The 24331-nt window shown below is 41.0% G+C and overlaps 1 protein-coding gene across 3 annotated transcripts; it reads left to right on the plus strand.

Moving 5' to 3' along the window:
- The first annotated feature begins 1775 nt into the window (after positions 1–1775).
- LOC123771887 (formylglycine-generating enzyme) lies at positions 1776–22999 on the plus strand. Of its 3 annotated transcripts, none has more exons than XR_011230839.1 (8): positions 1776–1932; positions 2489–2927; positions 3224–3377; positions 4059–4230; positions 4671–4854; positions 5737–5810; positions 6436–6610; positions 22346–22999. XR_011230839.1 is itself a non-coding variant. In XM_045764643.2 (7 exons), the coding sequence occupies exons 2-7, from the start codon at positions 2535–2537 to the stop codon at positions 6536–6538; spliced, it is 1080 nt and encodes a 359-aa protein (XP_045620599.1). In that variant the 5' UTR covers positions 1776–1932; positions 2489–2534; the 3' UTR covers positions 6539–6614. The 3 variants fall into 3 exon arrangements, 1 of the variants encoding a protein (XP_045620599.1); XR_011230838.1 differs by lacking the exon at positions 22346–22999 and adding an exon at positions 16269–16494; XM_045764643.2 differs by lacking the exon at positions 22346–22999 and having other exon boundaries at positions 6436–6614.
- Positions 23000–24331: the final 1332 nt, after the last annotated feature.

The raw sequence follows: 24331 nt of genomic DNA on the forward strand, positions 1-24331 counted from the left end.
TTGGAAGGTTGATAACTTAGAATTGGAAAAACGAAAATATCTTGTACATAAAGTGTATAAATATATTTTTTCTAATAGGTCGTATTTTTTGTTGTGTGCGTCAGGTTGGAGAGTTAGCTAGGCTGCCATGCGCTCAATCCGCATTGCCTTAAGTGTAGGGGGAGAGAGTGTTTATACTGAAGCCCCAGCACGCGAACGGTCCAGCTGGATCCGGATTTCTCGTCAAAATCAGCATGGGAACTGGAGTCGACAAACACATCCAGACTCCTCGACTGACCACCATAAGATGTGCCCTTGCTTCTCAGTCCTAGCAGAGGAGATAGAGGAGATGGGAGAGGAGCAACAGGTGGAGAAGATTGGGGAGAGTGGGAAGGGACGCAGAAGAGGGAGAGGAGGGGTGAAGGATACCTGGTTGATACCTGGTTGATACCTGGTTGATGGGGTTCTGGGAGCTACTCCCCAAGCCCGGCCCGAGGCCAGACTTGACTTGCGAGAGTTTGGTCCACCAGGCTGTTGCTTGGATGGAGTAGAGGGAGGGGGGTGAGAGGAAGGGAAGGAACCTATAGAGAAGTAATAGTTTTAATTATTTCACGCCTACTTGTACATTATTGTTGCTAATCTTATTGTCTTTTATATATTATTTGTGTCAGTTGTTTCTCACTAATCAGATAAGTGGAGCCATGAGGTGACTTGAACCAGCAACCAGGGTTCTCCCAGCCGTGGACCTTACCCCTGTACCACAACAATGTATCAGTTACACTAGTTAGGAATCCCACTGAAGCCACAGGAAGTCAGGAAAACCCTATTTAACCCAAATAACATGTGTTATATTTATAGACTTTCCTGATAGGACGTCAGGAAAACCCTACTGAAGTCAGTAGGGCTTGAAGCAGCAGCAGTATATATATTTACATACACAGTTTACATATAACACCCCCCCCCATCCCATGCCTCGCTTTAATAGCCTTGTTGTATTCAGCTAGTTGTGCTTGCGGGGGGTTGAGCTCTGATCTTTCGGTCCGCCTCTCAACTGTCAATCAACTGGTGTACAGGGTCCTGAGCCTACTGGGCTCTATCATATCTACATTTAAAACTGTGTATGGAGTCAGCCTCCACCACATCACTGCCTAATGTATGTGTGTACTCACCTATTTGTCACCTATTTATACTCGCCTATTTGTGCTTGTGGGGGTTGAGCTTCGGCTGTTTGGTCCCGCCTCTCAACTGTAAATCAACTGGTGTAGAGATTCCTGAGCCTACTGGCTCAGTAGTGTGTGTGTGTGTGTGTGTGTGTGTGTGTGTGTGTGTGTGTGTGTGTAAACACCGAGTAACAAAGAGCACAGTGTACACGAGCCTCCAGTGTGCTGCTGGAAGTCACACGATCCACATCTCTACTCTCCTGAATACAAGAAAATGAAAGAAATAAAATCTGAATATTTAAACAATTTTTTTAATTAAATGTGAATTTGAAAAACTCTTCCTTCAAGTTACCTTTGTACTAATGAAGCTGCAATTGCCCTGTGTTTTCAAGAATGTTGACGTATATCTTCCAGTAGTTCGACTGAACATGTTCAAGGTTATCGTCTTGTAAGGGGGGACGAGTTACGGGTGTTACCACCAAGATGTTTTATTTTATAATATTTAGTTTAGTTTCTCCTACAAACACGGCCAATCTATACATTTTCTTCTTTACTCCAGATTGAGTGGCCCCCGGAAGCCTCGTATCTGTGGGTAGAGTTAACACGTTATACAACGTAATGATGAAATAATAATGAATAAAGGAGGTGAACACAGAGCAAGTGTGCCCAGATAACACTGTGCTGCGGCTGGAGGGGGGACCAATGTATCCTAGAGCCACACACTCTGTCTCTCCTCACTCCAGCGACGCCTCGCGCTCACAACTGTTGTTGCTCCTGCACCTTCGTCAAGGCTGTTAGTGTTACCTCTGTTGTGTGTGTTACCTGTGTTAGTGGTATGTGGAGCCGTCAGGCGAGGGGAGAGCTTGACCTTGTCATGAACAGTGAGGGGTTGTGTGCGGTGAGAGGGACGGGGGGGGGGGAGGGGGTTGTACAGTGAAGCTCTTCACTTAGTCATGTACGGTGAGGATTGTGTGAATTGAAGGATTGTGCGAGGTGAGGATTGCTTTATATTATTTAAACTCGTTACACCGCCCTGTACTCATGACACTGCCCTGTACTCATGACACTGCCCTGTACTCATGACACTGCCCTGTACTCATCACACCACCCTGTACTCATCACACCACCCTGTACTCATCACACCACCCTGTACTCAGCACATCACCCTGTACTCATCACACCACCCTGTACTCATCACACCACCCTTGTTCGTATCATAATTCACCGACCACAAGATATATTTATCAATCGACCCCTTACGATGAAATCCTATTTTGAATATTTGTACTTTTTCATAAGTTGGATATTTTCTACCTAATGATTCTAAGCCAAACTTTCTCTCTTTTCAGATTGCATTATCTAAAAAAATAATAAAAATATTTTTGCCAAAAAATCATGCCATTTATCAAATATTGGACTTTATTAGTGCTTGGACTTGGAGCAGTCAATCAGTGTGTCAGTAATGAACACCACAGAACCCCACAAGATGATAACAGGTTTGGAAGTACATCTGAACACGTTGGTAAAGCCATAGCAGATTCTCTGGACAGTAAATCTGAGCGTAGATTTGTCCAAGCGGCCAAGGCTGTGGATGGGTCGAGACGTACCATGCAGATGGTGGAGATCCCTGGAGGGAAGTTTGTGAAGGGAAACAACGACTCTGTACTCCGTGCTGAGCGAGACATCGCCGCCAGATGGGTTGAGATGGATACCTTTTATATGGATGTCTACGCAGTGTCTAATGCTGAATTTGAACTGTTTGTCGAGGCAAATAGCTACACGACAGAGGTATTTATTTTATATAATACACATTATATATTATGACAGTGTCAGATCGTGAAGGATTGAAACGGGAATTTCCTTAAGTACTTTCGTATTTAATAATACATCTTCAGTAGGATCCTTCTGAAGATGTGTTATTAAATACGAAAGTACTTAGGGAAATTCTTGTTTCAATCCTTCATTCGTGGTTTGACACTGTCACATTTTTCATCACGTGTTAATGATCGTAACTTATACATATTATATATTATATATCTCATACATATTGTAACTTGTCTCAAAGCTATCTGTTTGCTTAACAGGCTGAGAAGTTTGGCGAATCGATTGGAGATGAGAGTGAGTTATCAGAAGAAGTCAAATCCACAATATATGAATCTTTTCTTGAGATGACGTGGCAACTCCCTGTGAAGGGAGCTGATTGGAGGCATCCTGAAGGGCTGGACTCAAATATCACAGGTAAGGTGTCATAGATAATGTCGTGTTCATTTACTACACAAGGGCAAAAATTTCACTAACAGTATCATAAAATGACAATGGTAGTGGGAAAGTGGCGCAGTATTCTCAGCTTAGGTGACGGGAAAACGCGCCTCCGTAAGTCGGGTGTAAATCGCTGCTTTCCATCCTCTTACTCGCCTGCAGTACGAGACCCACTGGTGGGACAGGCCAGTCGGATTTCCAAGGAGCCGCCAGCTGCGTTTTCGTAGCTAGACATGAGTACACTACCCGGGGGTACGCTATCCTAGGAAGGACCGATTGTTGATGACAATCTTGCATGGACTGCTACTTAAATATTGATAAGATCCGTTTGTCCAGGCAGTCGTCGGTTAATTGGTAAGTCCTCACTAGTCAGCTGTCCGGTCAATCTGCACTCGTTCTGTTTTCCGGTCGTTCCTTAGTTTTCCCGAACAACACTTACTCTACAGTTGCCTGGTCAGTTTGCAGATTTTCAGGCAGCCATTAGTTGTCCGGCCAGCCCACACTCGTCATTTGTCCGGTGAGTCCTCAGTCGTCAGGTTAGTCCTCACTCGTCAATTCTGGTACTCCTTTGGTGAGATCAAATTTGTACAGCCTTTACATGTATATATATTAAGTTTATTTATAAAGACTACACCACGTATTTTGTTCTTGTGTTTCCAGGTCGTATGGACTATCCAGTTGTTCACGTGTCCTGGAACGATGCGGGAGCGTTCTGCTCCTGGATGGGCAAGAGACTCCCGACAGAGGCGGAGTGGGAGAGAGCCTGTAAAGCTGGAATACACGAATTGATATTTTCCACTGGCGACAAATATATGCCAAACAATCAGTTCAGGTATTGTACAACACTGTTGTTACTCTCACATAATGACGCTCGGGTGGGCAAGATTCCTTTCACCTAATGCTTATGTTCACCAGGCGCTAAATCGGTACCAGGGAGGTAGGTAACTGTTGTGGGGTTCATCTTGGGAAGGGTCTCTAGTTTGACCTTAGGGGAGGGGGGGGGGGAACTCGATACAAGTCTAAGGTATATACATACACGGGCTGCCTGTCCCAGACAACAAGAAACGAAAAAGTTGCATTACTCTAGGTTTTAACGAGGGTTTAAAGAGATTTTTAAAACTCTAACTCGTTGATATAGGAAGCGTCATAATATGGTTCTACCAAGTTAAATAAGAAGCTGCATGTTATTATTTAGTAAACATAAATTTTTCATTGTACATAAACTGTAAACACATCCCTCATGAAAGTGCCCCCGTCTCATCTGACTATCAGGGCCAGCATGTGGCAGGGAACATTCCCCTTCGAAGTCACAGGAGAAGACGGCTGCGCGGTCAATTGTCCAGTGACATCACACGCGCCTAACGGTTACGGCCTCCACAATATGTTGGGCAACGTCTGGGAGTGGACGTCTGACTTGTTTCTGGAAAGCGATTATCCCGGTCCTTACACTAATCCGGTACGCCCTTAATCCTGTGTTCCTTTGCATATATGTCACCCTAATTATTATTCAGTACTGCACAAGATCAATTTTAGTCTTGGATATGTTGACCAGAGCACACAGTAGAAGGTGAAGGGACGACGACGTTTCGGTCCGTCCTGGACCATTCTCGTCGTCGTCCCTTCACCTTATAGTGTGTGGTCTGGTCTACATACTTTAGGCAAGTTATTGTGACTCAAAGCTTGCTTAGTCTCAGATGCAAAGTATTGCACTAATACTATACTACGGGTCAAAAATTGTCACTCTGATGGCCAAATTGGTCGAGGAAACAATACCAAAGGTACAAAAATAAGAAAAACATGTTTTAACTAAATTTAAATAATTGTGAAAGGAAGGAAATGTTGTGCAAATATATATTTTTAAACATGAATATATTACTGTAAACATACATGAAAACAAGCACACTTGTAAACATGTGTATACCTGTCAACAAACATGCCTCTCAACATAAAAGTGAACAATCCTACCTATTAACGAACCTATACTGCAAACAAACCTACTTATTAACGAAGCTACACTGTAAACAAACCTACTTATTAACGGAGCTACACTGTAAACAACACTACCTATTAACGAAGCTACACTGTAAACAACACTACCTATTAACGAAGCTAAACTGTAAACAACACTACCTATTAACGAAGCTACACTGTAAACAACACTACCTATTAACGAACCTACACTGTAAACAACACTACCTATTAACGAACCTACACTGTAAACAAACCTACTTGTTAACGAAGCTACACTGTAAACAAACCTACTTATTAACGAAGCTACACTGTAAACAACCCCACCTCTAAACACCACACCATTAACAAGCACATGTATAATTAACAGGGGAACGTGACGTTTGATGAGCTGAGAGTCATCAAGGGGGAAGCAAGGAGGTGTAAACAAAACGTCGGCTACAGGTAATGTACTTGTTACCTTCCCCTTTGTTTACTAATGGTTCAGTCTTCAGTGATCTTCATCCCCGCCACAGCATCCTGTAAACACACTTGTCTGTCAGTTATTTTTTATTGTAACTGTTTCTTAACAATTGGACAGTTTTTAATTCGGTTTAAGTATATATATATATATATATCTGAGGAATACCAGTATAGTCAATATTATATCAAACTATAAATTTTTGGGAGGCTAGCCATAAGCTTCTGGCCTCCAACTTTGAACACACACTCAGATACACAGAGATATTAGAAAGAACTTTTAAGTGTCAGAGTAGTAGACAAATGGAATGCATTAGAAAGTTGTGTGGTGGAGGCTGACTCCATACACAGCTTCAAGAGTAGACCTGATAGAGCCCAGTAGGCTCAGGAACCTGTGCACCAGTTGATTGACGGTTGAGAGGCGGGACCAAAGAAGCAGAGCTCAACCCCCGGAAGCACAACTACGTGAATACAGACATTCCCTCCTATAGGTATAGATAATCCAATGTTTTAGTTATGGCAATTTATTATAAGTGACTGTATAAATAATACATAGATATCGATAAAATAAATATAGCGAATGATATATGTCATTATTCACTTTAAACAGATATAGCTGCGCTGATAGGGATGCCAACACCCCAGACAGCTCCGGCAGCCAAATCGGCTTCAGATGTGCTGCTGATAATCTCCCAGATTACCTCAAGACATAACACGTTTCTACGTTGCTCAATGCAGGATAAATTATACTATTTGTGTGATCCATAATTTAACAAGAGTTCAAGGTGATTTATCTTCTTTTTTTTCCCCTGTATTTTGCGTCCAGTGTTATTCCTCTGCGCTGAATGATATAATAATCTGGTTGACCACAATATTTGGAGAGATGCTGTCCAGATTTCACTGATTCTTATGAACTATGCTATTTTTGTGTAGGTATGAGAGGCATGTTTTAATTTGTTGTTAAGCGAGTAGACCCGTTGTCATGGAACTTCTCTAGCATTTATCACACTTGTTGCACACTACCCCATTGCATTTCACTGCTAAAGGAATCCCAGTACCATCCTGAAAGACATCTGACTCCCCATGGGTCTCTCAAGTGCAATGGAATAGAGTGGAGAATTCGTCTAGAGACCTTAACCAGTAAACGTCTCGTCGACCTCTTGGACCACCGTCTCCCGAAGCAGGAGCCAGATTCACGAAGCTTTTACGCAAGCACTTACGAGCCTGTATATCTTTTCTCAATCTTTCGCAGCTTTGTTTTCAATTATTAAGCAGTTAATGAGCTCCGAAGCACCAGGAGGCTGTTGATAACAATAAAAACAGTTGATTGGGAAGTTTTCATGCTTGTAAACTGTTTAATAAATGTAACCAAAGCCGTCCAAGATTGAGGAAAGATGTACACGTTCGTAAGTACTCGTGTAATTGCTTCGTGAATCTGGCCCCAGGTCACCAACAACCGATAACTGGGCCACCCCCCCCCCCCCCAGTGCTCATCACGAGACTAAAACAGCTCACTTTCGGGGCGCTTACTGCAGTCACCGTAAACAACAGGGAGGCCAGATACCCCTTAAAGACTCGCATGGACTTACTACAGCACCGTTTTGTCGTTGTTGTTGAAGATTCGCTACTTGGAACAAAGTTCAAAGTAGCACGGGCTATGGTGAGCCCGTAGACGTCGCTTACCGTTTTGTCACTACGTCGGCAGTGGCACTGTACACCTCAGGGAGACACTCTGGAACCAGGTCTATTCGTCCGGCGTCGAGAGACACTGCCAAAATAATCCACCGCCTCGTATGTAATCTGGAAATCATCATAATGTGAAAATTATGTGATTTGTGTAGATTCAGCTCGAGTTTTGGGCAAGCAGTAATGAAGAGCAGACTGAGGCGTTACTGACTCGCAATGTTTCATAAAATGAAATTGAATTAAAATACTGACAGAACTTTACTCGAATCGCTCACCAAAGGGAAACAATCTGCTAGATAAAACAAACAAAATCTTTAAGAAACAATTAATAAGATATCCCTTAATCTCTGCACTTAATGAGGAAAAATTAATCACTGTAATCACACGAGCCTTTTAACCTCTGAGCGTCACTAAGCTTTGGCATCCAAAATAAATTTGTTTTAAAAATCAATACACACACCTAGAGCATTCTATCAAGTCGTCGTCTGTGCAGGAATAAATATATATTATATATATTATATATATATTATATATATATATATCCAAAGATAACAAATCTGTCCTCCACAATAATCTCAACCTTGTTCAGTAGAACAATGCTAACTCAGAGGGAAAGGGGAGGGTCAGATTATCTACCATTTAAGGAAATAATTTCTTCTGATGGAAACTCTTCGGGCATTTCGACCAATATTTCGCACTTAACGAGAATTTAATCTGTGAAAATCGGGTGTGATTTGGTAGGGGGGGGGGATTAATAATTACTAATATTTCTTAAATATTAGTCGGCCTACCCTGACCAGCCTATGTCCATCCTCAACCCTAGGCCGTTTCCTCTACAATCTTGGGTAATGCTACTCCAAAGGTTCTGGCCTCCAACTTCGGACAGACATTCTCTCTCAAAAAAGAGAGAATGTTCAGTGAGAATCCACAAGGTCTTCTCTGAATACTCTTAATCTTCTTCTCCGAGGCTATGGATCCCTACACTTGCACCAGAGGTGGTACCCTCACAATTGTATAATATATTTATATTTATATATATATAGGGTCTTCCTGCATAATAGAAAGATGGAGTAACTGGTACCAATTTGATTTGGCCTCAAGTCTTCTCAATTTGGATGCTGTTCTGGAAATATTGCTGCCCTCAGGCTGCTCAAAGGCAATCCAAGATGGTAATCAATTCCCTCTTTACGAGCAAATGTTTTAGCTAACTCATAGTTCTATCGTGCATCCGGAGACCAATATGGGAAGGAATACACAGGAGACAAACTGATTCCATCATTGATTATTTACAACAGGAGAATAACAATAAAATCTTTGCAATAACAGCATTAACGGCAGTAGCATCGAAGGTTCGCAGCCACCTATAGTCCCAGTGGATTTTCTCATTGATATCACGTTAATGTGATTTCTGTGTGAAAATCAACGTTAAAAATAACAAAATTAAAGATAACATCATCAGCAACATTAACAATAGCAACATTAACGACTGAAATATTAACATTAGGACGGACAGCAAATCTACCGGCCGATAGCAACAGCGAGATCTTAAGATAGCTTCTCTTCGGAGAGAGAGCGACCCGACCCAGCAAGTCTCCAGCGACCGGTCTAGATGGCTGCAGGCAGAAAATCAGGAAATGTTGTCTTATGCAAGTGGTTATGAGAACTGACCAGTTCTGGATCTTATGAGCATGTCTGGAGCTTTGTCTTTTCAACGTTCAGCTTCATTCTCATAACCAGGGGCCAGATTCACGAAGCAGTTACCCAAGCACTTACGAACCTGTATATATTTTCTCAATCTTTCGCGGCTTTGTTTACAATTATTAAACAGTTAATGAGCTCCGAAGCACCAGGAGGCTGTTTATAACAATAACAACAGTTGATTGGGAAGTTTTCATGCTTGTAAACTGCTTAATAAATGTAACCAAAGCCGTCAAAGATTGAGGAAAGATGTACAGGTTCGTAAGTACTTGCGTAACTGCTTCGTGAATCTTGCCCCTGTCCTCAATCCCTGATGGATGAACAAGGGTGAACTGATAAGGCAACAGGGATTCAAACTTCCACCAATCAGAGAGACATGGTACCCGGCCGTAGCTACGTGTCTGGGAAGCTCCGAGATAATTGTAATATCACCTAAACTTTGATTAGCAGATAAACTGAAATTCAAAAAGTTCTCACGTGCGTCATTACTTCTTATTACTTCTTAGAATATGTTATCATTGAAGTGACATCTTAGGAGCCATGCACTCTAGCCACAACGTCTCAAAAGTGAGATTACTCATACTAATGTCTCATACTAAGACTGGAGCCGAATCTCTCATCTAGATCAGCATGAGGACTACTGACGTCAGCATGAGGACCTCAGACGTCAACAAATACATCCACACACTCGACAACAACAATAAGATGTGTAGATACTTCTTAGTCCTGGCAGGTTAGTGAGAGGTGGAGAAGAGAGGAGCTGAGGGAAGGGTGAGGAGTAAGAGGAGAAGGAACAGAGGGAAAGGGAGGGAGGGAGACAAGGGAAACTGAGGAGTTAGAGGACGAAGAGAAGGGGGAAGAGGGAGAAGGGCCGAACTGAGGAGTGAAGAAGGATGTGGAGTCAGTAGAGAAGAAGAGGGCAGGGAGGACTGCGGATAATGAGTTTTGGAAAATAAGTCGAGGTGCAGAAGAGGGGTGAAAATTGAAGTAAAAAGAGTAAAAGATGAAGATGAGGGAGAGGTGAGAGGAAGAGGAGGAACAAATAGAGAAAAAAATCGAGTGAAATGTATTCACTGAGGCTTGATATTATCTGTATCTGTAATACTACATTACCTGTATTGTATGCTGTATTATTTTATGTGCTAGCGTTAGTTAATTATCTGATTAGTTTGATGAAGCTGAAGATGTTTGGTGAAGCTGAAGATGTTTGGTGAAGCTGAAGATGTTTGGTGAAGCTGAAAATGACTCATAAAGTCGAAGATGAGTAAGTTGTTCACGTGAGTAAATTGTTCATGGGATGTTGTTCAGAATGTTACTGGTTGCAGAGTAGCATTTTGCTTGCCAGTCTTGTCCTCTCCATTTGTGAATGAGTAGCATTATCTGAACGGTAGCGTGTGTATGGTAGTAGTGTGCTTACTATTTGTGTCAGTAGAATCGAACTATTAGCTCTTGGACTCCGACTTACTAACCAATCTATTTTTCTCTATTATATCTACTACATATATTTCTCTCGAACACACATACACACATCCCCAGGAAGAAGCCCGTAGCAGCTTTCTAACTCACAGGTACCTATTTACCTCTAGGTGAACAGGCCCATCGGGGTGAAAGGAACTCTGCCCACTTATTTCTTCCTCGGCCGGGAATCGAACCCGGGCAATTAGGACTACGACCCCCGAGCGCTATCCACTCAGCCGCGAGGCCCCTGTATGGTAGTAGTGTGTATATGGTAGTAGTACTGTTTGTATGGTAGTAGAGTGAATGGTTGTATTATGTGCATATTAGTAATAGTTTTATGCTAGCACATAATGTGTTACCTATTGATAATTTCGAGAGCTCCTCTGCTCCCAAGGAAGATATAAGTGCTGCTCTTTACTTACTATTGATATCTTGGTTATCTTGAGATGATTTCGGGGCTTTTTAGTGTCCCCGCGGCCCGGTCCTCGACCAGGCCTCCACCCCCAGGAAGCAGCCCGTGACAGCTGACTAACACCCAGGTACCTATTTTACTGCTAGGTAACAGGGGCATAGGGTGAAAGAAACTCTGCCCATTGTTTCTCGCCGGCGCCTGGGATCGAACCCAGGACCACAGGATCACAAGTCCAGTGTGCTGTCCGCTCGGCCGACCGGCTCGATACTTTACTTTCATTACTTATCAACACATTACTTATATTTATTGGCAGGAGACTGGAGAGTCGTGGACCTCTGAGGTTTACAGTGTGTATTGTAACTATGCTAAAGGCAAATATTCCATTCATTGGCTTTATTTTTCACTTCCTGCCATATCTCGCTCCAGCATGTTGACATTTTATTGAGCAGTTTCGGGATCTGATTTAAAATATCTTCCATATGGATGTTATGAGATATCTCTATTGACATCCTTGTAAGGAATACTGTGTTTTGTGTATGGGAATAACAGAGTGTTTATGATACAGTATGTATGGCCAGAGTCTTACTCCACACGATGATTTTGGTGGTCGGAAGCGAGTCCTAATCTTCCTATATATATGTGCTCTGAATTTAGGAGTTTTAGATCTTGCTCGCAAACCAGGTTATGTAACAGAGTTCAATTAGATGCAACTTAAAATATTTCCTGCAGGTTATAAACCAATCTGAGTGACCTTTGCTGCAGAAAATTGGGTTTGAACTGGTAAACACCAAACTCCCCCCCCTCTTCCCTTAGATATCTCCCTCTCTCTCCCTTGTCCTTGACACCCTCCCCCCCCATCCCTTCAACAGCACAAGCACCTAAACCAGTCGGTGTGTACTCACCGAGTTGTGCTTACGGGGGTTGAGCACTGGCTCTTTGGTCCCGCTTCTCAACTGTCAATTAACTAATGTACAGGTTCTTGAGCCTACTGGGCTCTGTCATATCTACATTTAAAACTGTGTATGAAGTCAGCCTCCACCACATCACTGCCTAATGCATTCCACCTGTTAACTACTCTGACACTGATACAGTTCTTTCTAACGTCCCTGTGGCTCATTTGGGTACTCAGTTTTCACCTGTGTCCCATTGTTCGCGTACCACCAGTGTTGAATAGTTTGTCCCTGTCTACCCTGTCAATTCCCCTGAGGATTTTGTAGGTAGCGATCATGTCTCCCCTCACTCTTCTGTCTTCCAGTGTCGTAAGGTGCATTTCCCGCAGCCTTTCCTCGTAACTCATGCATCTTAGATCTGGGACTAGTCTAGTGGCATACCTCTGAACTTTATCCAGCTTCGTCTTGTGCTTGACAAGGTACGGGCTCCATGCTGGGGCCGCATACTCCAGGATTGGTCTTACGTATGTGGTATACAAGATTCTGAATGATTCCTTACACAGGTTCCTGAACGCTGTTCTGATGTTAGCCAGCCTCGCATATGCCACAGACGTTATTCTTTTTATGTGGGCTTCAGGAGACAGGTTTGGTGTGATATCAACTCCTAGATCTTTCTCTCTTTCTGTTTCATTAAGTACTTCATCTCTTATTCTGTATCCTGTGTCTAGCCTCCTGTTTCCACCGCCTAGTTTCATTACTTAGCATTTACTCGGGTTAAACTTAGCAGCCATTTGTTGGACCATTCATTCAGTCTGTCTAGGTCGTTCTGTAGCTTCCTACTATCATCCTCTTTTTCAATCCTCCTCATAATTTTTGCCTCATCAGCAAACATTGAGAGAAACGAGTCTATACCCTCTGGGAGATCATTTGCATATATCAGAAACAGTATAGGTCCAAGAACTGACCCCTGCGGGACTCTACTTATGACGTCACGCCAATCTGAGACCTCACCCCTCACAGTTACTCGTTGTCTTCTCTTGCTTAAGTACTCCCTTATCCAATGGAGTACCTTCCCTTTCACTCCAGCCTGCATCTCCATCTTTTTCACTAGCCTCGTGTGTGGTACTGTATCAAAGACTTTCTGGTAATCCAAAAAAATAGCAGTCTGCCCACCCTTCTCTTTCTTGCCTGATTTTTGTTGCCTGGTCGTAGAATTCAATTAGCTCTGTGAGGCAGGACTTGCCATCCATGAACCCATGCTGTTACAAAGTTCTTTTGTTCCAGATGCTCCACTAGCTTTCTTGGTACAACTTTCTCCATCAGCTTGCATGGTATGCAGGTTAGGGACACTGGCCTGTAGTTCAGTGCCTCCTGTCTATCCCCTTTCTTGTATACCGGAACTACATTAGCTGCTTTCTAAATTTCTGGCAGTTCTCCTGTTGCCAGTGATTTGTTATACACTATGGAGAGTGGTAGGCACAGTGCTTCTGCTCCTTTTCCTTCCTTTAGTATCCAAGGGGAGATTCAATCTGGGCCAATAGCTTTTGTCACATCCAACTCTAGTAAACACTTTCTTGCTTTTCCGCTGGTAATCTCAAACTCTTCTAGTGGTTCCTGGTTAACTGTTCTCTCTCTTATCTCTGAAATTTCTCCTTGCTCTAAAGTGAAGACCTCCTTGAATTTCTTATTCAATTCCTCACACACTTCCTTGTCGTGTGTAGTGAATCCTTCTCCCCTTATCCATATTTTCATTACCTGTTCCTTTACTGTTGTTTTTCTCCTGATGTAGCTGTGAAGCAATTTAGGCTGAGTCTTTGCCTTGCTTGCGATGTCATTTTCGTATTGTCTTTCTGCCTCTCTTCTCATCCTGACATATTCATTCCTGATACTCTGGTATCTTTCTCTTCTCTTAATTGTCCTGTTATTCCTATAATTTCTCCACGACCTTTTACTTTGCTGCTTAGGTAGCCTACATCTCTGATTAAACCATGGGTTTCTCATCTTCATTTCACTGTTTTCCTTTTGGACTGGGACAAACTTGTTTGCTGCTTCCTTGCCCTTCTGCATGATGAAGTCCATCATGTCTTGGGCCATCTTTCCCCTGAGCTCTGTTTCCCATGTTATATCTGTTAGGAATTTTCTTATCTCCTCATAGTTTCCCTTTCGGAATGCCAGCCTTTTGTTTTCAGTACCTCTCCTCGAGTTCAATAACCCTTCCTCAACCAGATACTCAAACGCCAGTACACTGTGGTCGCTCATTCCTCAAAGCCGATTTCCCTTATGTCGGAGTCGTTCAGAGTGAAGACTAGGTCGAGTCTCGCTGGTTCATCGTTTCCTCTCATCCTTGTGGGTTCCCTGACATGTTGGCTTAGAAAGTGTGTGTGTGTGTGTGTGTGTGTGTGTGTGTGTGTGTGTGTGTGTGTGTGTGTGTGTGTGTGTGTGTGTGCGTGCGTGCGTGCGTGCGTGCGTGCGTGCGTGTGTGTGTTCTACTGGTGCATCCAAAATCAGCAAAGGGCAGGAAAAACTCCGTTCCCATTTTTGTATTCGCAGACAAGAAAATTTAAAAATTGTCGATAGATTGTACAAGCGGTTTCGTTTTGACCAATTATCCAAACACGAACACTACATGTCCAGACGAACAGTTAAAACATTTTGCAGTCTTATTGTGAACAAATATTACGTTTTATTGAAATGTTACGAAATAGTAAACTGCGAAAATGAAAGTTTCCTGTAGGTCAATAGCTCGTGTTGGCATTACCTGACCCGGCAGGAGTATATAAAGTCTGGGGGTTTGGTACCCCAGACACACTCCTTCACAACTTCTTCTGTTGTTACCAACTCCTCCGCCAACATGAAGATCGTAAGTATTATCTGTTTATATTGACTGCACTTTATAAACGTTGATCGCTACACAACAGTTTAGAAATTTTTCTCTCTACTTAAGCCTCACCACTTTGCTTAATTGATGCATTTGTTTAAATTTAATAATATCTACAGAACTTTAAATTTTTTTAAAACAAATTTTAGATACCCCGCTCTAATTTATGAGAATAATGTTAAAACTGGTGTTATTTATCAACAAGCAGTTAAGTGCTTAACACGCACCAAATTAAAACTTTTGTTTAGTTCTTGCAGAAGTTCAAATGAAGTCGATGCCATACTAATGATATATGAAGTTAAATAGAGAGAGTAACCTTCTAGCATTAAACTCCACCCTGGGGTTAGTTTCCTAGATCTCTTGAGATTGTTGAAGAGTGAAACTAAAACAATTAAGAATGTATCTACGATACTCTTGAGTGACACACAGGTATATATTGTCAAGGAAAATAAGGTTCCTGACATTTTGTCAAACAGCAGAAACAAAATCTAAATTCAGCCATTTATATATATAAATTTTTATTTATACATATATTTACATAAACCTTTAAGCACCTTTTTGCATTATTATTTTTGTATCAACCCATGTATATCTTGTAACCATCAAATGCATAATAAAGCACAAAAAATAAAAAAGGAAGGGGGTGGTAGGAGAAAAGCACACAGAAACTGTATTGGAGGGGATCTAAACATTCCCTCTAATGCGTTATGCGTGGTTTCCTCCGAGGCTATGGGTCCCCCTTCTTCCAGCTAGAGGTGGTAATTTTTATTTATATATATATTTATATAAATTTTTATTTATATATACCAGAGTTCTTACATTCTTGTACAGCCACTAGCACGCATAGCGTTTCGGGCAAGTCATTAATCCTAATTTTCACACACACACGGGGAGCCGGTGGCCGAGCGGACAGCATGATGGACACGTGATCCTGTGGTCTCGGGTTCGATCCCGGGCGCCGGCGAGAAACGATGGGCAGAGTTTTTTTCACTCTATTCCCCTGTTACCTAGCAGTAAATAGGTATCTGGGAGTTAGTCAGCTGTCACGGGCTGCTTCCTGGTGTGCGGTGTGGAGGGAAAAAAGTAGTAGAAACAGTTGATTTACAATTGAGAGGCGGGGCCGAAAGAGCAGAGCTCAACCCCCGCAAGCACAACTAGGTGAATACACACATACACATCCCCAGGAAGCAGCCCATAGCAGGTGTCAAACTCCAGGGACTCATTTACTTTTAAGTGAACAGGGGCATCAGGGCGAGAAACTCTTCTCATTTGTTTCCGCCTCCGCCGGGGATCGAACTCGGACCCTTAGGACTACGAACTCCGAGCGCTGTCCACTCAACCGTCAGGCCCCCTAAACTACTTAGTTTTAACGTGTTTTCGATACATAATAGACTGATTTTGATGTCTGATTATTCTTGCAGTTTGTGATGCTGATGGCTGTTCTGGCGGTGCTGTTCGCAGTCTTGGGGACTGCCAATGGCCACTGTGTTCAATCACCTCGCAGTGCCCGCGTTGCTCGCTTACCCTATCCAATCCCCGATGCCTCTGCTCAAAATAAGAAAAAATAAATATGAAAATGAGGTAATCGGCACCCTGGATGATCCATGCATTAGCTCTCTTCTAATAAATATATATAACGGAAATATCCATTATGTTCTTGCTGACCCCCACTACCATCGTAGCCACTGGCAGTGCCCACCACCGTGGCCACTACCAGTGCCCACCACCGGTGCCCACTGGCAGTGCCCACTACCGTGGATGAAGGGCAAGGGGGGAGTGGAACATCAACGTGTCCACCACAAACACAGAGCCGTTGGTGACAGGGTACCATGAAGGACTTGTTATAAAATCTTCGTGTAATATGATGCATCATAATAAACTTTTGCATCATTTAAGAGGAACAACTTTGCTGTTCTTACACTTCTGCTAATGTGACATTGTTAATAAATTCTATGACATGGATGTTTAATTTTCTTTACCTAAATTTGGGAGACTGTACAAAAATGTATATATATATATATATATATATATATATATATATATATATATATATATATATATATATATATATATATATATATATATATATATATATATATATATATATATATATACATACTTAAGAAAAGTAAAATAAGGGAAAAGATGTACATCTTCAGTTAATTTAAAATAATCCCCATCGTTAGCGGTTAAAAAAACAACGCAGGATTAGCTAAAAAATGTATACAGTTCAAATTTAATTCTTATTAAATGAATAAAAATGAACTGACTAAATCCTAAAATAAATTCTTTTATAAAATATAGAACGAATATATATACAAGAAAGATATTAAAACTAGACGTATTATAAAATAAGTCAATTTCTTTACTATGCACCCCATACCCATCCCATGGGCGGTGGTGGTAAGGCAACTTGGCAACTGTCCTCGACTCCAGTCCATTACATCCAGCAGTCGACCCCACAGACGCATTCATAAATTTGTACATGCTGTTCATTCAAACCAGGAATTTTCAAACATTCAAACCAGCTGAAAATGTTTGGTGAAGCTGAAAATGTGTAATAAAGCCGAAGATAAGTAAGTTGTTCATGTGAATGTTGGTGGTGTTCAGAATGTTACTGGTTGCAGAGTAACATTGTGTTTGCCAGTCTTGTCCTCTCAGTTTGTAAATGAATAGCATTGTCTGAACGGTAGCGTGTGTATGGTAGTACTGTGTGTATGGTAGTACTGTGTGTATGATAGCATTGTGTGTATGGTAGTACTGTGTGTATGGTAGTGCTATGTGTATGATAGCTTTGTGTGTATGGTAGTACTGTGTATATGGTAGTACTGTGCGTATGGTAGCAGAGTGAATGGTTGTATTATGAGCATATTAGTAATAGTTTTTTGCTAGTAATAGTTTTATGCTAGCACATAATGTATTACCTGTCGATTACCTGTTGATAATTTCGAGAGCTCCTCTGCTCCCACGGAAGAAATAAGTGCAGCTTTTTACTTACTATTGACACTTTATTTACATTACTTATTAACACATTACTTATATTTATTGGCCGGAGACTGAAGAGTCGTGGGCCTTTGATGTTTACAGTGTGTTTTGTAACTGTTAAATGTACACTTTCCATTCATTGGCTATATTTTTCAGTTCCTGCCATATCTCGCTCCAGCATATTGTCATTTTATTGAGCAGTTTCGGGATCTGACTTTAAAATATCTTCCATATGGATGTTATGAGATATCTCTATTGACGTCCTTGTAAGGAATATTGTGTTTTGTGTATGGGAATAACATTAGTGTTTATGATACAGTATGTATGGCCAGAGTCTTACTCCACACGGTGATTTTGGTGGTCGGAAGCGAGTCCTAATCTCCCTATATATATGTACTCTGAATTTAGGAGTTTTAGATCTAGATCGCAAAACAGATTCTGTAATTGAGTTTAATTAGATGCAACTTATTAATAATATTTCCTGCAGGTTATAAACCAATCTGAGTGACTTTTGCTGCAGAAAATTGGGTTTGAACTGGTAAGCACAAAGTTCCACCCCCTCTTCTTCCCTTAGACACCCCCCCTCTCTCCCTTGTCCTTGACACCCCTCCCCCCCCCCATTCCTTTAACAGCACAAGCACCCAAACAAGTCGGTGTGTACTCGCCTAATTGTGCTTGTGGGTCTCAAATGTCAATCAACTGGTGTGTATTCACCTAGTTGTATTCACCTAGTTGTGTTTTGCGAGGGGTTGAGCTTTGCTCTTTCGGCCCGCCTCTCAACTGTTTACTAACTACTTTTTTTCCTCACCATACACACCCCAGGAAGCAGGTCGTGACCAAGAAGCAGCCCGTGACAGCTGACTAACTCCCAGGTACCTATTTACTGACCCCCACTGCCAGTGCCCACTACCAGTGCCCACTAAGTGCCCACTACCAGTGCCCACTAAGTGCCCACTACCACCGTGGCCACTACCAGTGCCCACTACCGTGGATGAAGGGCAAGGGGGGAGTGGAACATCAACGTGTCCACCACAAACACAGAGCCGTTGGTGACAGGGTACCATGAAGGACTTGTTATAAAATCTTCGTGTAATATGATGCATCATAATAAACTTCTGCATCATTTAAGAGAAACAACTTTGCTGTTCTTACACTTCTGTTAATGTGACATTGTTAATAAATTCTATGACATGGATGTTTAATTTTCTTTACCTAAATTTGGGAGACTGTACAAAAGTGTATATAAATATAAATACATACTTAAGAAAAGTAAAATAAGGGAAAAGATGTACATCTTCAGTTTATTTAAAATAATCCCCATCGTTAGTGGTTAAAAAAACAACGCAGGATTAGCTAAAAAATGTATACAGTTCAAATTTAAATCTTATTAAATGAATAAAAATGAACTGACTAAATCCTAAAATAAATTCTTTTATAAAATAAAGAACAAATATATATACAAGAAAGATATTAAAACTAGACCTATTATAAAATAAATAAATTTCTTTATTATGCACCCCATACCCATCCCATTGACTGTGGTGGAAAGGCAACTTGCCAACTGTCCTCGACTCAAGTCCATTACATCCAGCGGTCGACCCCACTGACGCATTCATAAATTTGTACATGCTGTTCATTCAAACCGGTTATTTGCAAATATTCAAACCAGCTGAAAATATTTGAAGCTAAAAATGTCTAATGAAGCCGAAGATAAGTAAGTTATTCATGTGAATGTTGGTGATGTTCAGAATGTTACTGGTTGCAGAGTAACATTTTGCTTGCCAGTCTTGTCCTCTCAGTTTGTAAATGAGTAGCATTGTCTGAACGGTAGCGTGTGTATGATAGTACTGTGTGTATGATAGTACTGTGTGTATGATAGCAGTGTGTGTATGATATTACTGTGTGTATGATAGCAGTGTGTGTATGGTAGTACTGTGTGTATGATAGCAGTGTGTGTATGATAGTACTGTGTGTATGATAGCAGTGTGTGTGTGGTAGTACTGTGTGTATGATAGCAGTGTGTGTGTGTGGTAGTACTGTGTGTATGATAGCAGTGTGTGTATGGTAGTACTGTGTGTATGATAGCAGTGTGTGTATGGTAGTACTGTGTGTATGATAGCAGTGTGTGTGTGGTAGTACTGTGTGTATGATAGCAGTGTGTGTGTGTGGTAGTACTGTGTGTATGATAGCAGTGTGTGTATGGTAGTACTGTGTCTATGATAGCAGTGTGTGTATGGTAGTACTGTGTGTATACTAGCAGTGTGTGTATGGTAGTACTGTATGATAGCAGTGTGTGTATGGTAGTACTGTGTGTATGATAGCAGTGTGTATATGGTAGTAGTACTGTGTGTATGGTAGCAGAGTGAATGGTTGTATTATGTGCATATTAGTAAGTTTTATGCTAGTAATAGTTTTATGCTAGCACATAACGTATTACCTGTCGATTACCTGTTGATAATTTCGAGAGTTCCTCTGCTCCCACGGAAGAAATAAGTGGAGCTTTTTACTTACTATTGACACTTTAATTACATTACTTATTTACACATTACTTATATTTATTGGCCGGAGACTGAAGAGTCGTTTACAGTGTATTTTGTAACTGTGATAAATGTACACATTACATTCACTGGCTATATTTTTCAGTTTCTGCCATATCTCTCTTGTATGCTGCTATTTTATTGAGCAGTTTCGGGATCTGACTTTAAAATATCTTCCATATGGATGTTATAGGAGATCTCTATTGACATTCTTGTAAGGGATACTGTGTTTTGTGTATGGGAATAACAGTAGAGTGTTTATGATACAGTATGTATGGCCAGAGTCTTACTCTACAAGATGATTTTGGTGTTCGGAAGCGAGTCCTAATCTCCCTATATATATGTGCTCGGAATTTAGGAGTTTTAGATCTTGATCGCAAAACAGGTTCTGTAAATGAGTTCAATTAAATGCAACTTATTAATAATATTTCCTGCAGGTTATAAACCAATCTGAGTGACTTTTGCTGCAGAAAATTGGGTTTGAACTGGTAAACACCAAGTTCCACCCCCCCTTAGACACCCCCCTCTCTCCCTTGTCCTTGACACCCTCCCCCCCCCCCATCCCTTCAACAGCACAAGCACCTAAACCAGTCGGTGTGTACTCATCTAATTGTGCTTGCGGGTCTTGAGCTTTGGTCCCGCCTCTCAAATGTCAATCAACTAGTGTGTGTGTGTGTGTGTGTGTGTCCTTCTGGTGCACCCAAGGTCGCTCAAGGTCAGGAAAAACTCAATTCCCATTTTTGTATTAGCAGAGAAGAAAATATTAAAATTGTCGATTGTTTGTACAAGCGGTTTCGTTTTGACCAATTATCCAAACACGAACACTACATGTCCAGACGAACAGTTAAAACATTTTGCAGTCTTATTGTGAACAAATATTACGTTTTATTGAAATGTTACGAAATAGGAAACTGCGAAAGTGAAAGTTTCCTGTAGGTCAATAGCTCGTGTTGGCATCACCTGACCCGGCAGGAGTATATAAAGTCTGGGGTTTGGTACCCCAGACACACTCCTTCACAACTTCTCTTGTCATTACCAACTCCTCCGCCAACATGAAGATCGTAAGTATTATCTGTTTATATTGACTGCACTTTGTAAACGTTGATCGCTACACAACACAGTTTAGAACGTTTTCTCTCTACTTAAGCCTCACCACTCTGACTGCTTAATTGATGCATTTGTTTAATTTTAATAATATCCACAGAACTTTAGTTTATTTTAAAATAAATTTCAGATATCACGCTCTAATTTATGAGAATAATGTTTAAACTCGTGTTATTTATCAACAAGCAGTTAAGTGCTTAACACACAACAAATTAAGCATTTGAACGTGAACTTTTTTTAGTTCCTGTAGAAGTTCAAATAAAGTCGATGCCATACTAATGATATATGAAGTTAAATAGGGAGAGTAAACCTCTAGCATTATACTCCACCCTGGGGTTAGTTTCCTAGATCTCTTGAGATTGTTGAAGAGTGAAACTAAAACAGTTAATTAAGATTGTGTCTGCGATACTCAGAATGACACAAAAGTACATCTTGTCAAGGAAAACCACAATTTCCTGACATTTTATCCAACAGCAGAAACAAAATCTAAATTCAGCCATTTATATATAGACTTATTTTTATTTTATTTATATACATACAAGAATTCTCACATTCCTGTACAGCCATTAGCACGCATAGCGTTTCGGGCAAGTCCTTAATCCTAATTTTCACACACACACAAACATCTCCAGGAAGCAGCCCGTAGCAACTGTCAAACTCCCACGTACCTATTTACTGCTAGGTGAAAAGATGCATCAGGATGAAAGAAACTCTGCCCATTTATTTCCGCGTCCGCCGGGGATCGAACCCGGACCCTTAGGACTACGAACACCGAGCGCTGTACACTCAACCGTCAGGTCCACTAAACTATTTATTTTTAGCGTGTTTTAGATACGTAATAGACTGATTTTGATGTCTAATTATTCTTGCAGTTTGCGATGCTGATGGCTGTTCTGGCAGTGCTGTTCGCAGTCTTGGGGACTGCCAATGGCTTCTTTAGATATACAAATTGTGCTCCAACACGTCACAGTGCCCGCGTTGCTCGCTCACCCGATCCAATCCCCGATGCCTCTGCTCAAAATAAGAGAATATAAATAAGAAAATGTGGTAATAGGTACTCTGCGAGCCCCGCTCCTGTGCCAGGTAAGTTACGGGCTCACCATAGCCTGTGCTACTTGGAACTTGTTCAGAGTAGCTGAATCTATAAACAACAACAACAGCAGGTACCCCGGATGATCCGTGCATTAGCTCTCTTCTTATAAATATATATAACTTAAATATCCATAATGTTCTTGCTGACCCCCACTACCACCGTGCCCACTGCCAGTGCCGACCACCGGTGCCCACTACCAGTGCCCACTGGCAGTGCCCACTACCGTGGATGAAGGGCAAGGGGGGAGTGGAACATCAACGTGTCCACCACAAACACAGAGCCGTTGGTGACAGGGTACCATGAAGGACTTGTTGTAAAATCTTCGTGTAATATGATGCATCATAATAAACTTTTGCATCATTTAAGAGGAACAACTTTGCTGTTCTTGTACTTCTGCTAATGTGACATTGTTAATAAAGTGTATTACATGGAAGTTTTAATTTTCTTTACCTTAATTTGGGAGAATGTACAAAAGTGTAAATAAATAAATACTTTTTTAGGAAAAGTAAAATAAGTGGAAAGATATACATCTTCAGTTATTTTAAAATATTCCCCATCGATAGTGATTAAAAAGCAACGCAGGATTAGCTAAACAAAATGTACATAGTTCAAATTTAAATCTTATTATATGAATAAAAAAGGACTGACTAAATCCTAAAATAAATTCTTATATAATATAAAGAACAAATATATACATATATATATACAAGAAAGATTTTAAAACTAGACATATTATAAAATAAATTTCTTTACTATGCACCCCATACCCATCCCATGGACGGTGGTGGAAAGGCAACTTGGCAACTGTCCTCGACTCAAGTCCATTACATCCAGCGGTCGACCCCACAGACGCATTCATTAATTTGTACATGCTCTTCATTCAAACCAGGAATTTTCAAACATTCAAACCAGCTGAAAATGTTTGGTGAAGCTGAAAATGTGTAATAAAGCCGAAGATAAGTAAGTTATTCATGTGAATGTTGGTAGTGATGTTCAGAATGTTACTGGTTACAGAGTAACATTTTGCTTGCCAGTCTTGTCCTCTCAGTTTGTAAATGAGTAGCATTGTCTGAACGGTAGCGTGTGTATGGTAGTACTGTGTGTATGGTAGTACTGTGTGTATGATAGCATTGTGTGTATGGTAGTACTGTGTGTATGGTAGTGCTGTGTGTATGATAGCATTGTGTGTATGGTAGTACTGTGTTTATGGTAGTGCTGTGTGTATGATAGCATTGTGTGTGTGGTAGTACTGTGTGTATGGTAGTGCTGTGTGTATGATAGCAGTGTGTGTAAGGTAGTACTGTGTGTATTGTAGTACTGTGTGTATGGTAGCAGAGTGAATGGTTGTATTATGAGCATATTAATAATAGTTTTTTGCTAGTAATAGTTTTATGCTAGCACGTAACGTATTACCTGTCGATTACCTGTTGATAATTTCGAGAGCTCCTCTGCTCCCACGGAAGAAATAAGTGCAGCTCTTTACTTACTATTGACACTTTATTTACATTACTTTTACACATTACTTATATTTATTGGCCGGAGACTGAAGAGTCGTGGACCTTTGATGTTTACAGTGTGTTTTGTAACTGTGTTAAATGTACACTTTCCATTCATTGGCTATATTTTTCAGTTCCTGCCATATCTCGCTCCAGCATATTGTCATTTTATTGAGCAGTTTCGGGATCTGACTTTAAAATATCTTCCATATGGATGTTATGAGATATCTCTATTGACGTCCTTGTAAGGAATATTGTGTTTTGTGTAT

This window comes from Procambarus clarkii, chromosome 38 (assembly GCF_040958095.1).
Source record: "Procambarus clarkii isolate CNS0578487 chromosome 38, FALCON_Pclarkii_2.0, whole genome shotgun sequence".
In the NCBI taxonomy this organism is placed as follows: domain Eukaryota; kingdom Metazoa; phylum Arthropoda; class Malacostraca; order Decapoda; family Cambaridae; genus Procambarus; species Procambarus clarkii.